The sequence below is a fragment of the Rutilus rutilus genome (genome assembly GCF_951802725.1).
Source record: "Rutilus rutilus genome assembly, chromosome: 12".
In the NCBI taxonomy this organism is placed as follows: Eukaryota; Metazoa; Chordata; class Actinopteri; order Cypriniformes; family Leuciscidae; genus Rutilus; species Rutilus rutilus.
The window spans coordinates 34,713,925-34,727,954 of NC_140217.1; the positions used below are offsets into that span (position 1 = coordinate 34,713,925).

General features: G+C 37.7%; 1 protein-coding gene across 4 annotated transcripts in view; it reads right to left on the reverse strand.

Annotated features, from left to right (window-relative positions):
• Positions 1–14,030, reverse strand: part of grm4 (glutamate receptor, metabotropic 4) — a 163,813-nt gene that overhangs the window by 57,397 nt on the left and 92,386 nt on the right. For all 4 annotated transcript variants that reach the window (XM_084426031.1, XM_084426033.1, XM_084426032.1 and 1 more), the window contains one exon: positions 11,268–11,484. In XM_084426031.1, the coding sequence (XP_084282157.1) occupies positions 11,268–11,484 (217 nt within the window). The remainder of the gene's footprint in view (positions 1–11,267; positions 11,485–14,030) is intronic.

Below are 14,030 nucleotides of genomic sequence, written 5' to 3' on the forward strand. Positions count from 1 at the left end.
AAATAAGTGAGGGCATTTGACCTTAAAAGTGTCTCCTTTACTCTTTTGAATGCCTCCTGGCATTCAGAGGTCCACCTCCAATTTTTCTAATGACAAAACAATTTGTGCAGAGGTTCCAGCAGCGTAGCGATGTTTGGAATGAAACGCCCATAATAATTTAGTAAACCGAGGAAAGACCGCAGCTGGCTTACATTTTCGGGCACTGGAGCATCCACAGTGACCTTAACCTTGGATGGAGATGTATGCAAACCAGAGGCATCAATGACATGGCCTAAGTACTCGACTGAAAACTGGAAAAATTCACCTTTATCCTTGCGCACTCTCAATCCGTATTGTTTCAGTCTCTCAAGGGTAGCATCCAGATGTTGTAAGTGCGACTCTTCATCAGTACCAGTCACTAGAATGTCGTCTAAGTAACACACCACTCCTGGAAGGCCCGCCAGAATCTGATCCATCACTCGCTGAAAAACGGATGGAGCCGAAGTAATTCCGAATGGTAACCGTTTATACCGAAATAGGCCTTTGTGGGTGTTGATGGTGAGAAGTTCTCTGGACTGCTCCTCAACATGCATCTGCAGGTACGCTTGGTTGAGGTTGATTTTGCTGAATTTTTGCCCTCCTGTCAGCCCAGCAAAAAGATCATTAATGTGAGGCAAGGGGTATTGTTCTGCTGACAACACTGGATTTACAGTGACTTTAAAATCCCCACAGATCCTTATGCCTCCGTCTTTGGGTGTTGGGTGTTGCCCACTTACTCACACTGACTGGTTCCAGCACACCCTCCTTCATGAGTTCAGCTAAGCTTGCCTCTACCTTGGGTTTTAGCGCAAATGGAAGGGGCCGGGCCTTTAAAAATTTTGTCTGGCTTCCCGGCTCTACAGTCAATTTCACCTTGATTCCCTCCATGCTGCCCAACTCCAGTTTGAAAACATCACTGTGTTTTTGGAGAATACCTTCAAGGTCCAGTGTTTTAGGTATCATCATATGTATGGCCGGCCAGTCCACCTTGAGTTGCTCCAGCCAAGAACGTCCCATCAACGAGGGGTAACCACCTAAGACCACATACAGTGGCAGTTTTTTTTTTGTCCGTTCAGTTCAACTGTGACCTGAGTGAGTCCTTTCATGGTCACCGCTTCCCCAGGTTAAGTATTAAGAACCACATCAGGTGGTGTGAGTGGCAGGTGGCTCAGTATTTCGCTGTAAACCGCATCCGACACAAGCGACACAGCAGCACCAGTGTCAGTCTCCATTTTCACAGGCTGTCCTTCCAGCAGCACGGTGACCTTATAAGCCTTGGTTCCACCTGCGACAGTGAGCACATGCAAAGGAAATTCCTCATCAGATGTGTCAGTAACCTCCTTGTTTTCCTGGCCAACTGCAAACACGCGTTGCTTTTGCTTCCTTCTGTATACTGGTTTCTGCTGCGTTTTTTTCTTCTTTTCTGTTTTATTTTTACATGCACGCTCAATGTGTCCTTTTTTCTTGCAGCTGCGGCACTCCACATCTTTAAACCAACACGAAACAGGTGAGTGTCCCGTCTTACCACAGCGAAAACATGGGCCTTTATTTTCAGTTTGTTTTTCGGTCTCCATCTTATACACTTTACTGTTTGAGCTCAGTTGCTGTGCTTTGGACAGGGCTTTGGAGAGAAATGCGCTTTGAGAGTGCCCACTATTTGATCATACGTTTTCTCTCCCGGTTTTTCTGGCTGCAGGAGGTTACGCAGTAGTGTATATGTCTTTGGACCCATCACACTTAAAAAAGTGGGTACAACTTTCTCTTCAGTAATAGCATTTGCTGCTACAAAGTACTCAAATCTTTCTGTGTAAGAGCTTCACTGCTCACTACTTTCATCAAAGGGACCAATGTTGCCAAAAACTGCTGCCATTTTGTGCCGTTCTCTGTCGTTTTCAATCAATTCAGTCACTTATCTGAATCGTTGTCTTTCTTCCCCCTCGTCAGTTAAGACGTGGATTAGCAGCAGGCTCGTATTATTTCTCATTTCCAGCAATCTCGCCGTCAAGCCACTTCATTTCCGCATTTACACCACACACGCGGATTAACAAGATCCTCGTCGCCACTTTACTGTATTGTGTCTTTTAGAAGAGTATAACGGCGTATGCAGGCAATTATGACACACACACAAACTTAGTGTGACTGCTCTGTTTACTCTCTCATACATCACTGACATAACACCGGAACAAATCCGGAAACACATGTACAAAGTGCATCATGGGACATGTAGTCACATAAGCAGGGTTAACACAATATACAACAGGATACATCCATTGATCCATTACATACCTTGTGCTGCTCGCTCATTGAATTTAGTAGGTGTAAACAGTATAGACAGCAGTCCAGATGTCGAACAGTACTTTAGTCTGCTACAGTCGTTGTATTCATTTTGTTCTGCATCTACTCGCCGATGGGCAAAAGTGTTCGAAAAGACAAACTTAACACTTAAGCATTTGTCTAATACTCGGTGGAGCTGTAGGGTTGATTCGGCCAAAAGCTCTCTGGCAAAATTATAGTAATATAAGAGAGGCCTACAGTATAGCTGCAGATGAGAACGAAAAAAGGGACACACGCAACGAAGCATCGGGACTGCGCGCAAAGATGGACAAACTGGAAACTGCATTCATGGCGCAGTTCTGGAATACTATACTCGAACGATTCAACGTGACCAGTTTATGTCTACAAAAAAATGATATGGACCTTCGAACAGCGATGCGACTGCTTGAATCATTGCATGAGTTTGTATCAGCTCAGCGAGAACTATTTGAACACTTTGAGAGGAGTGCTTTAAGTGTGACAGGTGTATGTCAGTCTTATAAGCATGAAGTACAACGCATAACCTTTATAACCTTTCTGCTGCTTACCCTGATGACTTAACTGATGAGCTGATTCAGTTCAGATCTTTCATTTCAATGGAGCCGGACAGATCACCATCAAAAATGCTGAAAACAATTATTGATTATGGACTGCCTTCGGTTTTCCCCAATTGTTGCCCTAAAGCTTTTCCTCACCCTGCCAATAGCAACTGTGAAGGAGAACGTTCATTTTCTCTCATGGCAAGAGTAAAAAGCGAACTAAGAAGCAAAACTGGCCATTGAATGCGATCTTGTGAGGGAACTGGATTTTGATGATGTTGTGGAAGCGTTTTCTCTGAGGAAATCGGGAAAGATACCCCCTCAGCTAAGGTAAAGTTAAACCAACTTTTTTGTTCTAAGCTAAATGCCTGTGGTGAACGATGCTAAATGTAGAAATGTAAATGTAAATTATTCATGGAATTTTCTCCTGTGATATGATTTGGAGAGGTCAGAAGCTTGTGTGTCAGAGTATGTCAGAGTATGTGGTACAGTATGTTGTACAGTATGTTGATAAACCAATTTGTGGTGTGAAAGTACAGAATATTGTGTGCATTCTCTCCCTGCGTATTAGTGTCATTGTTAATCCTGTATGATGGGGCATACAGGTGCAATACTGTTGTCGAAAAATTTGATGAAGGGGGCCTTTTGAGACATCCGTGCCCAGGGGCACATCATCGCCATAATCCGTCCCTGTACATGGATATAAACAAAGTTTTAGTATTTTGAATTAAAAAACACATGATATAAAATGAAGAAATATAAATTCTGCCCTATTTCTAGGTCACTTATCAAATTTGTGAAATTAAGCATTCAGAACTGATGAATTAGCTTCCTTTCAAAATCATATGTTGGATTTTGAAAGTGAATTAGCCACATCCCATGGGAAGTAGAATTTAAATTTGAATGGGAATGACAGGAATAGGAAATTATTAACTTAATTTAAACAATAAAATAAAATAAATAAATAAATAAATAAAAATAAAAATCCAAAGGTATTCTAAAAATCATGTTTCAATTCAACGTTTAACTTAAATTATTTTCCATCAAGTGATCTCAGACTTTTGGCTCCCAATGTAATTGAAGATCCTACACTTAGGGATCAATCTTTGGAACAAAGGCAACTAATATGATTGAAAATGTTTTCGTTTGTCCTTAAAAAACCGAATTCCTAAGTCACAGGGAAACATTTAATAGGATTATTCAGTTGGACATCCTACTCATCTACTGTATTACTGCGATGCAGAGACAGAATGGAGATATATGTGAGCAAAGCACCATGGGAGATATTCTATCGACCCGCACAGCCAAGACTTAAGCTATTAATTATCTTTGTTTGTTTGTTTCTGCCTTTCTTTCTCATTCCCTGTCGTCCCTTTTCTTTCATTCTGGCTCTTGCTCTTTCTCTAGGCCCTGGACAGATGTGCAAACACTCCCATGAAGCTGTAAGGAGACGCCATGGCACTGCAGTGATGCTCATGGTTATTCATATCACGGCCCTCAAGTCTCACTCCATCCGTCCAGCATCCTCTAAATACAGCTGTGGGAGTGGTCTGGATAACCAGAGTTACATAATGGAACCTTTTATATGTGTATGAATAAAAAATAAAGCATGAATAAATGCACATAACTGTCACCATTCCTTCTGTCCATATCCAGCATCCAGCAATGAGTTACAATAAATCTTGGAGGTCTTATAAGCATTTTTTTTTTTAAGTACTTTATACTAGCATATTACAGCTAGGTTTGTCACAATACCAAAATCTGAGTAGTCGGTACCCTGGAAATGAAAATTGGAGGGGGGAGACATTATAAACCTGGCTCATGAATATTCATTAGGTGATATAATGTTCCCCCAGTGAGTGCTAGCCATATATGGATGACCATTTACTGATTGAGCGTTGATTCGATTGACTGCGGATGCAAACAGTGGACAGTGAATTCAGCTTGGTCTTGAAGTTGCCATTTTGCAGTGTTTTTTCTTCTTCACTACAGCAAACCAAAATGCTCTAAAAAATTATTAGAAATGTATATTATTACAATTATGAATTATTATAATAACATTTTGGATTCAAGACTAACCCAAATATTCTTAAAGCAGCTGTTTTTATTTTAAGCAGCACCAAATGTAATTGCAGGAATAAGAAGAAGAAGAAGAAGAAGAAAAAATAAATAATATTATTATTATTTAAAAAGAAAAAAATTATATTTTCATATTTCTTTAGTGTGTAATGTTTGAGCATGATCACAGACTGCAAAGTTACAAAGTACAAAGTCACTTCAAAGGGAGTTATTCTCTATATCAGTAAACACCGTTTCTGAACTCCCTGAAACAACTCTATTGTAGGTATTGAGTTCTCTTCCAGGAAACTATGTCACAATATCCCTCATTTAAATAATTCCCACCCAAGGCATAACTTTTTTTTTTTTTTTTTTTTTTTTTAAGTGCCAAGGCCTGGTTGAGTTACATGTGCTGAAACTCAAGGTTATGGTAAGGGGCGTGACATTTCCTAAACTTATTTTGCATTCAGTATCGACTATTTGAAGCTTTTCAAAAAATATATAAATAAATAAAAATTGTTATGCAAGTTACATTTTCAAATTAAATGTCAATAAAAAGTTTTATTTGGACTTTTTGGTTTGGATAAATGGGTAGTCCGGTCTTAAAATTACACCTTGTCTGCACATTAAGCTGAAAATAGGGGAAACTATTTTAACATAACAAATTACACACATCAGCTTTAAATGGGAATTAATTACATATGACTTTTTTACCAGTGAAAGTAAATATGACCTTTGGAAAACTTTTCCTAGCTCTTCTGGACAAATATGACTTTCACAGTTACATTCCAAGCAGAGCAGTTTCTTATTAATTCAACTTTCTATAAATGCAAGCCCATTTTTCATTTCATGGCTTTTAAATGTTTCCTCTCACTCAAATTGATTGTCTTTCCTATTGGAGAATCGAATGAAACTTGCTCTCCATTCTCGAGCACCAGAGCGGCTCTAAGAACAAAGATTTCCTGGAACACGTTATTTAACTAACAAACGCATTAATGTGTTAATCTATTCAGCACTGCCTATCTAGAGTCATGAGATGCTTTATTTGGCCACACGTTTTTGCAATTATGCATCATCAAACAGTGGTTTGCTTCTGCAATTCTGTGAGTTCGCAAGTACCACATCCCAGATGTAATTTTTCACACCAAGCAAACGAACTAGAGCTTTTGGGGTGGAGTGTGAAAGGACCCAGATTCTTCATTCATGAGGAAGGGCCAGAACTCTGGGTAGAATATTGGGAGGAACAGATGTTGATAGCCTCACTGTGTAGGAGAAACCAAAGACAAGTGAGGCGGACACTGTTACCCTAGAGACAAGAATGCAGTATAACTCCATGTCCCCCAGAACTTCCTCAAGGCGGTTTTGAGTATTCTCACGAAGACTATTAATAGAACTTGACTCAAGCAATTTTAGCTTCCATCTGTTTGCATCCACCATTGCTTGAGGGTTATGACATCTTTTAAGATGTATAATGTAATGACTGACAAGTTCTATATTCAGTATTTGATGCAGTATCTAAATTTGTAATAATTTAGACTGATTACGGGTTTTCCCGATTTACAGTATGAGCAATGCAAAGGTTCTGCAGATATTTACTGGTAACATAAACCTGGGACCCTCCGCCAAAAGGACGACATGTTGGTTTCCAGCCTGTCAGCTCAGCTTAACCTGAAGCACTGGTGAGAGTAACAGACTTGGGAACTCTGGAAGAAGTTTTGAAAAAAAATCAATGGTTGAACTCAGTATTCTTCGCACAAATTGCAAGACTACTTTCCCCCTGGAGTGCACTTGAAGTTTCATTTCTCAGAAAGGAAATGCAGTTGGGAAGGAAAATGTTTGGAAAATATTACTGCTTCTTATAAGCTTAAAGTATGGGATTCGTTTCACAAAACAACTAGATTTGCATTTCCAGAAACAAATATCAATTCTTTCAAGGCAATAGAAAAGTGTTAAAGTTCTATGTAAAATGAAATAAACCAATGATAGAAGAAATGAAGAGAGATCGATAGTAATAGGCCTGTGCTATATAGATGCATAAATAGATGCCAGAAAGAAAAGTCCATTGCAATTCAGTATGCAAAGTTGGGTGGGGACTGTACATTAAGTTCAAGCTGAATTAATTGCTGAAAACTATGGAGAAGAACCACAAAAAAAAACTAGATTTGCATTTGCTGAAGGAAACAAATAAGCACACTTTAGCATAGATTCAAAAAGAGTTATTATTACAGAAAATAATTACTAAAAGTTTATACTTCGATGTGTACTGAATATGTTTTCAGAAACTTAATTTCATGATAATTGCAATTAAATGAATATGTATTTTAGTTAAAATGTATATTAAATGCAATTAGTTGAACTTTAGAGAGCTTTTTTGTGCTGCTTAAGTAAAGGGGTCATGAACTGCATTTTGTTCAGTATGTTCCCTGAGGTTCACTTATAATGTTATCATCAAGATTTTTACATAAAAAAACATAATAATTTAGAAGTAATAAGTTATTATCTATCCTGTTATTGACCCTCTCTTCCAAACACCCAAGCACTGCTATGATTGGGTAACAGTTTTGCTATTTAAATCATTTTCAATGTCACTGCCATTCCATGTGTGAAATTGTTTTGAAAACTGTCAATGTTGAAAAATATCTCATTACATAGTTGAAACATTTGCCAACAATGTGAAACATGTATGTGTATTACATATGTTTTATAAGTCTTGGTTGTAGCAAATAAAGTTACCACAGTTATAATTGACAAAGGATGGCTTACGGTGTTTTATGTCAACGGAATTATGAATGAATGTAGCATTGTTTGTCACACTGTCGTTCTTTTCGTCTATTTATAGTATCCTTTGTTTTCAATAAAGTGAACATATACATTGTCATTTGTGTGCACGTGCATGACGTCAGATGATTACATCGGTGCGGCTAAATAAATTTTTAATATGTTTGTGATTCCCTTTCTTTTTATTGCTTTTTTTTTTTTGTGTAGTTATTGTGTATATAAAAAATTCTATGTATATCATACATATCATACATAAAAAATAATAATAATTTGCATCTGTCTTGTATTTACTAGTTCATGACACGGTGGGCAGGGCTAAAGAGGCAATGATGTAGAAGTAGGTGTTGCTCTTCTTCCGAGAGGCGGTCTTTCGTCGCACTATTACGTTATAATGTGAAAAATCCAAACCAAGTCATTTTCTGAGCTTGGTTTCAAGAAAAGCTGTTTTTGTACTGATGAGGAAGTTTTGAGTTCTGAAACTTACAGGATATTTTTATAGTACAATGACCTCCTATATGTCATGACCCCTTGAAGTAAGACTTTAAACGCACTTTCATAATTACTTTTATTGCCTACTTATTATGGTTAAAGTGTACAGCCGAATACTGACAAGCTTTTATGGTAAACTAATGCTGGGTACACACCAAAAGATTTTTTACATCTTATAAGATTTTCAAAATGTGATAGACCACAAACATGAGGACAAAAAAATCCTAGATTCAAGCATTTTGCTCCTATAGTGTGTGGTGTGCCATGATGTGACAAAGACAGCACACCACACACAAACAGATTTTCAACCAGATTCTCGACTGTGAACACAGGAAATCTCGCAAAACCTCGCGAGACTTCAGAATAAGCATGTCGGATGATATGCATGAAGAAATTATGATGATAGTGTTTGGAATGATTTTCACAGAAAATTCACATTAAAAAAAACAACAAAAAAAACATTGTACCCACCATTATATATAATCTTTTATACCGAAATATATTCATTCTTTATTGTCTTTATTTATTCTTTATTGTATTTATTGTCTCTTTAGAAAAAGTTAGCCTATTTAATCCCTCACTGAATCCTTATAACACTCAGCTTCCTGCATGTGTGCGTGTGTGTGTGAGAATGACCGTCTTCCATCATCTCACTTTCTGATTGGATATTGTTTCGTTTCACGTGATAATCTCCAGAACGTGCGCGCGTTTGTCCTCGGGGTTCCCCCCACACATCAGGATTTCTGATCGTAAATATTAAACATGTTGAATATTTACGATTCGCGATCGGGGCGGCTCCGACGTTCTTCCGAGCAGGTTCGGACACTCTTAACACACCTCACACCAAGGGAAAATCTGATAAGATAATCTGTTGAACCATCAAGATAATCGGGACATAGCTAGGATTGTCGGAAGGGGGGAAATCGGCCCAAAATCAGCCCGATTATCTTTTGGTGTGTACCCAGCATAAATGTAATTTCTGTTGATCCTGGTATGTTATGTATTTAAATATATTTGTAATTACACAATTGTAATGAAGTTGCAATTTAGTACATTTAAAATGTTAACTTTAAATGTAATATTGAAAAACACACTACAGTTTAAACTATCAAGATATTTGTGTGCTAGTCAACATCAAAATAAGTGTTGTACTTTAACCTGTTAGCCAGCGACCCCACTTTTGAAAAATCCGCAGAAATGGCATACCCAAACTAAAAAAGATACAGTTCAGGAACCCTCTGCACTAAAAGCACAAATATGATCTCATTTGAAAGCTGACACTTGGCAGTTTACTGTAAAGTTTTGTAAAGTTATTAGAAATATATTTTTATGAAATATTTTCATGAAAATAAAATTGAAGTTGGCATTGTATCAATCTAGAAATTAGAGATGCGCGGTTGGCGGTTACAGCCGCAGACTCCGCGGATAAACCGCGGATTGGGCGGATGACGTGACGAAAAATAATATTTTAATTAAATTCGGGCGGGTGGCGGGCGGTTGAACCAATCAAATGAAAAATATATGTATACACAAATCAACGGATGGCGGGCGGGTGCAGTTTTGAAAATTGGTCAAAAAAGTTGGTGCGGCTGGATGGCGGATGGATGATGATTTTTGTGATGCAGTTGCGGATGAAATAATAGCCCATCCGCGCATCTCTACTAGAAATGCACTGCAGCTAAAGCAACATGTGTCTGACCATGTTATATTTAAAATCTGAAGATGATAAGTCTAAAACTCTGTATTTAGTTAAATGTTTTTCAAGATCATTTCTATGACTTTATTTTGATTAGACTCTAAAATGCAAACTGATGTTTATTGTCATCTTCTAAGGATCCATTCAGTCTATAGTCTATTGTTTTGTGGTGCAAACGAGCCCCATTCAGTTTCAGTCTCCCCTGCACACATTCACACCTCTCCATTATGTATACCTCTCCGTTATGGCTCTAAATATTCTTTTCTTTTGTCTTCAGTATAATTACTAACGAACGACTGGCTATTCACGCTGTTTCAATCCCTTAATTTCTTTTATCAAAGTTCTCACTTCACATTTAAAACTGTATCAAATGCCCTTCTTGAAAAAAGAAACATTTCAGTAAACATTCCTATTTAAACATTTTCATAAAAATAACAGCTAGGTGGCAGGTGCATCTTAGGGCTAGCTAGCACGTTAGCAAAAAAAAAGAAAAAAAAAAAGAAAGTTTACCACACCATTTATACACAACAATTTATGAGATTAAAACCAAGTTTTTGCTCCATACATACTTTATAACGCAAGCTGAGTGTTTTAAATAACCTTCTGTGATCTGATTTGGCTTCGGATAAAAAAAAAAAAAAAAAGTTTTTTCAACCGCTATGTTTTTATTTCCTTAGAATGAGCCATTTCTATCTAAATACACCGCGGGTCCCCTTACACTGAAATGCGCCGACATGTTTCTACAGTAGCCCTAAACGGACAAAAGCGTTTTGTCACTATGTTGTTCTTCGTGCAAAGAAGCTAGCTAAAGTCAGCGAATAAAACACTGACACAATGATGAACAAGTAACAATAATATTCGCAATAACATATCATTTTACTGAATAATTAAGTAAACATAATTTCTTACTTTATCTTTGAAAAGAAAACTCATTGCTTAACTGGCTACTCTCTGCTGTCTCAGATGACGACATCTTTTCCTGTCAGCCATCGTAACTGCTGTTGGTTGCAATTCGCAACCTCACCACTAGATGCGGCTAAAAATTACACAGTGCACCTTTAAGTGTTAAGAAAGTGTTAAGTACCCATAAGTGGCCTTCATTTCATTAATATCATATTATATGGAAGTACATTAAAAAATACTTTTAAGAACTTAAGTACACTGCACATCGAATACAGTTATTCACACCTCTTTTCCACAAGGGAATACCAGTGCAAACATGCAAATATTGTGGTCTATTGCAAACTCTTCCTGTCTGAGTGGGCAGTTCTTGGCCATAATAAGATACAATAAAGTCTATGCTGCAAGACAAAATTCGATGCTGAGGTAAACAAATTTCAAAAACATTCCCAAATTGATTGCAAACACTCTCTTACCCTCTTCCCGGGATTTTTGGATGAAGGCATCTACGCCACTCTCTCCGTAATTCCCCTCCGACGCCACCGTGGAGACGTAATTCCAGCCAATGGAGCTGACAATATCCACCATAGCCTGTGCCTGGTAGGTGTCCGGCGGTACCACGCGGGAGAAGAAGTCATAACGGGTATTGTCGCTCAGCTCAGGAGCAGTGGAGGCATAACTCATCTGGGGAATCTGTAGGAGGAGACAGAAACATATATCCTATTCAGAATCAGGCACTGAAGTACACAATTCCCCAAAACCCCTGCTGCTTCTGAGCTCACCTCTGACAGATTATAACACGCTCCATCATCCCAGACTACATCCCCTACCAAGCTCTCTCTTACACATCCACAGGTGGTACACTCAAGACCGCAGGAATGAGGACAGTTTGTTCAGAAATGAGATGTGTGTGGAAAGCAACAACAAACTGGTCAACAACTACCACACTTTCACAGACTAGCTTGCAGGAACACTAAAGAGACAAGAGTCTCTTAATGGAGTAGCTCACCTCAAGTAAAATGTTCTGCTTTATTTACTCATCCTCATGTCTCTTCCAACTATTATGAGTGTACTTTTTCTGTGAAACGCAAAAAGTGAATTTCTGGAGAATGTACTAGCTAGAAAACCTCCAAAAATACAAAAAGCACCATAAAAGTACCATTAAAGTGGCTGATATGATATTTCTTTGGCATGTTCATTTGAGATCATGAAAAATATCTGATGAAACATTTCGATCAGCCCCTGGTGGCTGGCTACAGTATAGGTCATAAACCCCATAAACCCCACCCCATGTAATTGAATGGGATGCAAGCCAAACTAAAAAATCCAAAAGTTTTTACCAAAGATGGTTTCTGTCATTTTAGGTGGTTCTTAATACGCTGATGTATGTTAAAGTGTTCATTTTTTTCATTAAGTTTGGTTTTAGTTAGTTATTTGATGTTATAAAAATGTGAAAGGCTCCAAATGACGTTATCCCAACAACCATTTCTGGGATATTTTGGCTTCATTTTTCTACAGTGGAAGGAAGTGGAGACACTTTGTGTGTTTTTGTTGTGTGTTTTTTCAGTTTATGTGTCTGACTCATGAATAAGTCAATATTTCGAGTTCGATCTTTTCATTGGTTCAAATGATTCGCTTCTCAAAACCCTCTCAATGATTCATGCACTATTTTTATTCTTGACCTCAGCTCACGTGACTCACTGAACCGGTCACAATGGTCCACTAAAGTGGAAGAAATCAGATTATCAGCTTCAGTTTCAACATGTTTGTCACACAACAAGGCTTGGAATACAACAAATCATATGGATTACTTTTTAGATACTTTTGAATAATTCAGAATATCTCAAAAGCCCTTCAAAATGTCATCATCTGAGTTCTGAAGAAAAACTGAGGACATGAGGATGAGTAAATTATGACAGAAAAAGGGTGAACTAACCCCTTAAGGATCTCCCCAAGTGAATCGTGTTGAGAATTCATACACGGACTACACCGAACAACAGACACACAAATCAGGCGTGATGTGAAACTTAAGCAATCACCATAAAATGGATCGCTGGTGATGCTCGGAATACATTAAGCTAATGTCAGGCGTAGAATAATGGATGGCTTGCACCACCAAGAATGTAATTTATACAAGTTTATTAACTTGGCTATTGTGAACACTCTGGCTTTTAAGCCCACTCTCTGCAGACAAAATACCAGCGGTATGGCTCCATTAAAAGGGATCATAAATTCATCTGCGTAGAGGACAACAAAATATGAGTCTAAACAATGACAGAATGAGAGGCTCTTTTTCAGACCAAAACAGACAGCAAGTCAGTCATCGTCCACCTTGACATAGGCTAGTACTATTTTTTTATAGAGAATATCTAAAAAATAAGCATGAACCATATCATTTGTGATTCAATTCAGCATGTTTTAAATACAATTTTATTAAATATTAGAAACCTGCTTATCTACACACACACACACACACACACACACACAAAGCTGCAATTAACTCACTGTGCAACTCATGTTTTTACATTTGGTTTCAGGTGGACATTGGAATTAGGAATTCATATAATTACATAATGCTGAATATTGGCCATACATTTCTAGTTTTGACGGATTTACCTTAAATAAGAATAAAAATGCCATTTGAAATAAATGTCAAATTACATATTTAATTATTGATGAAATCTAATTCATGAATTTAAATGTAAATGTTCAAATTGAATGTACATAATATAGCACCTTAATGAAGAGCTATATATAGATGTAGAATATGCGTGCTAGTAATGCCTCTAGGTAGCAAGGGTGCTTGCTCTTCATACAAGAGTTTTGAAAAGCAGCTCTTGCCTTTGGATGGTCACGCAATGCTGGCATTCAGTGAGTGAAAATGATGTTGTTGCACATTTAGTTCATTAGTTCAACTTTATGCGCAATTTGCAAAGCGGTGCATGGTGAAATATTTACCTTTTACATGGATGCAGATATAATGTTTATATTGGGATCCAAACATCTGACACCACATTGACAAATCTGGGATTTAAACCTGAAAAGTTTTAGGATTAAAAAAAATAAAAAAATAAATTAAGATTCATACTATTTAGGTAATCAAAAAGCAAATTTGTGGTATTAACCATGTGAAATCCATGCCTAGGTTTCGTTTGGCAAGACATCTCAACAAGCACACAGTGTTGCAGAAAAGCAAATGTAATCTCTAAAAATGATAACCAAATGACTGCCTCTTAGTT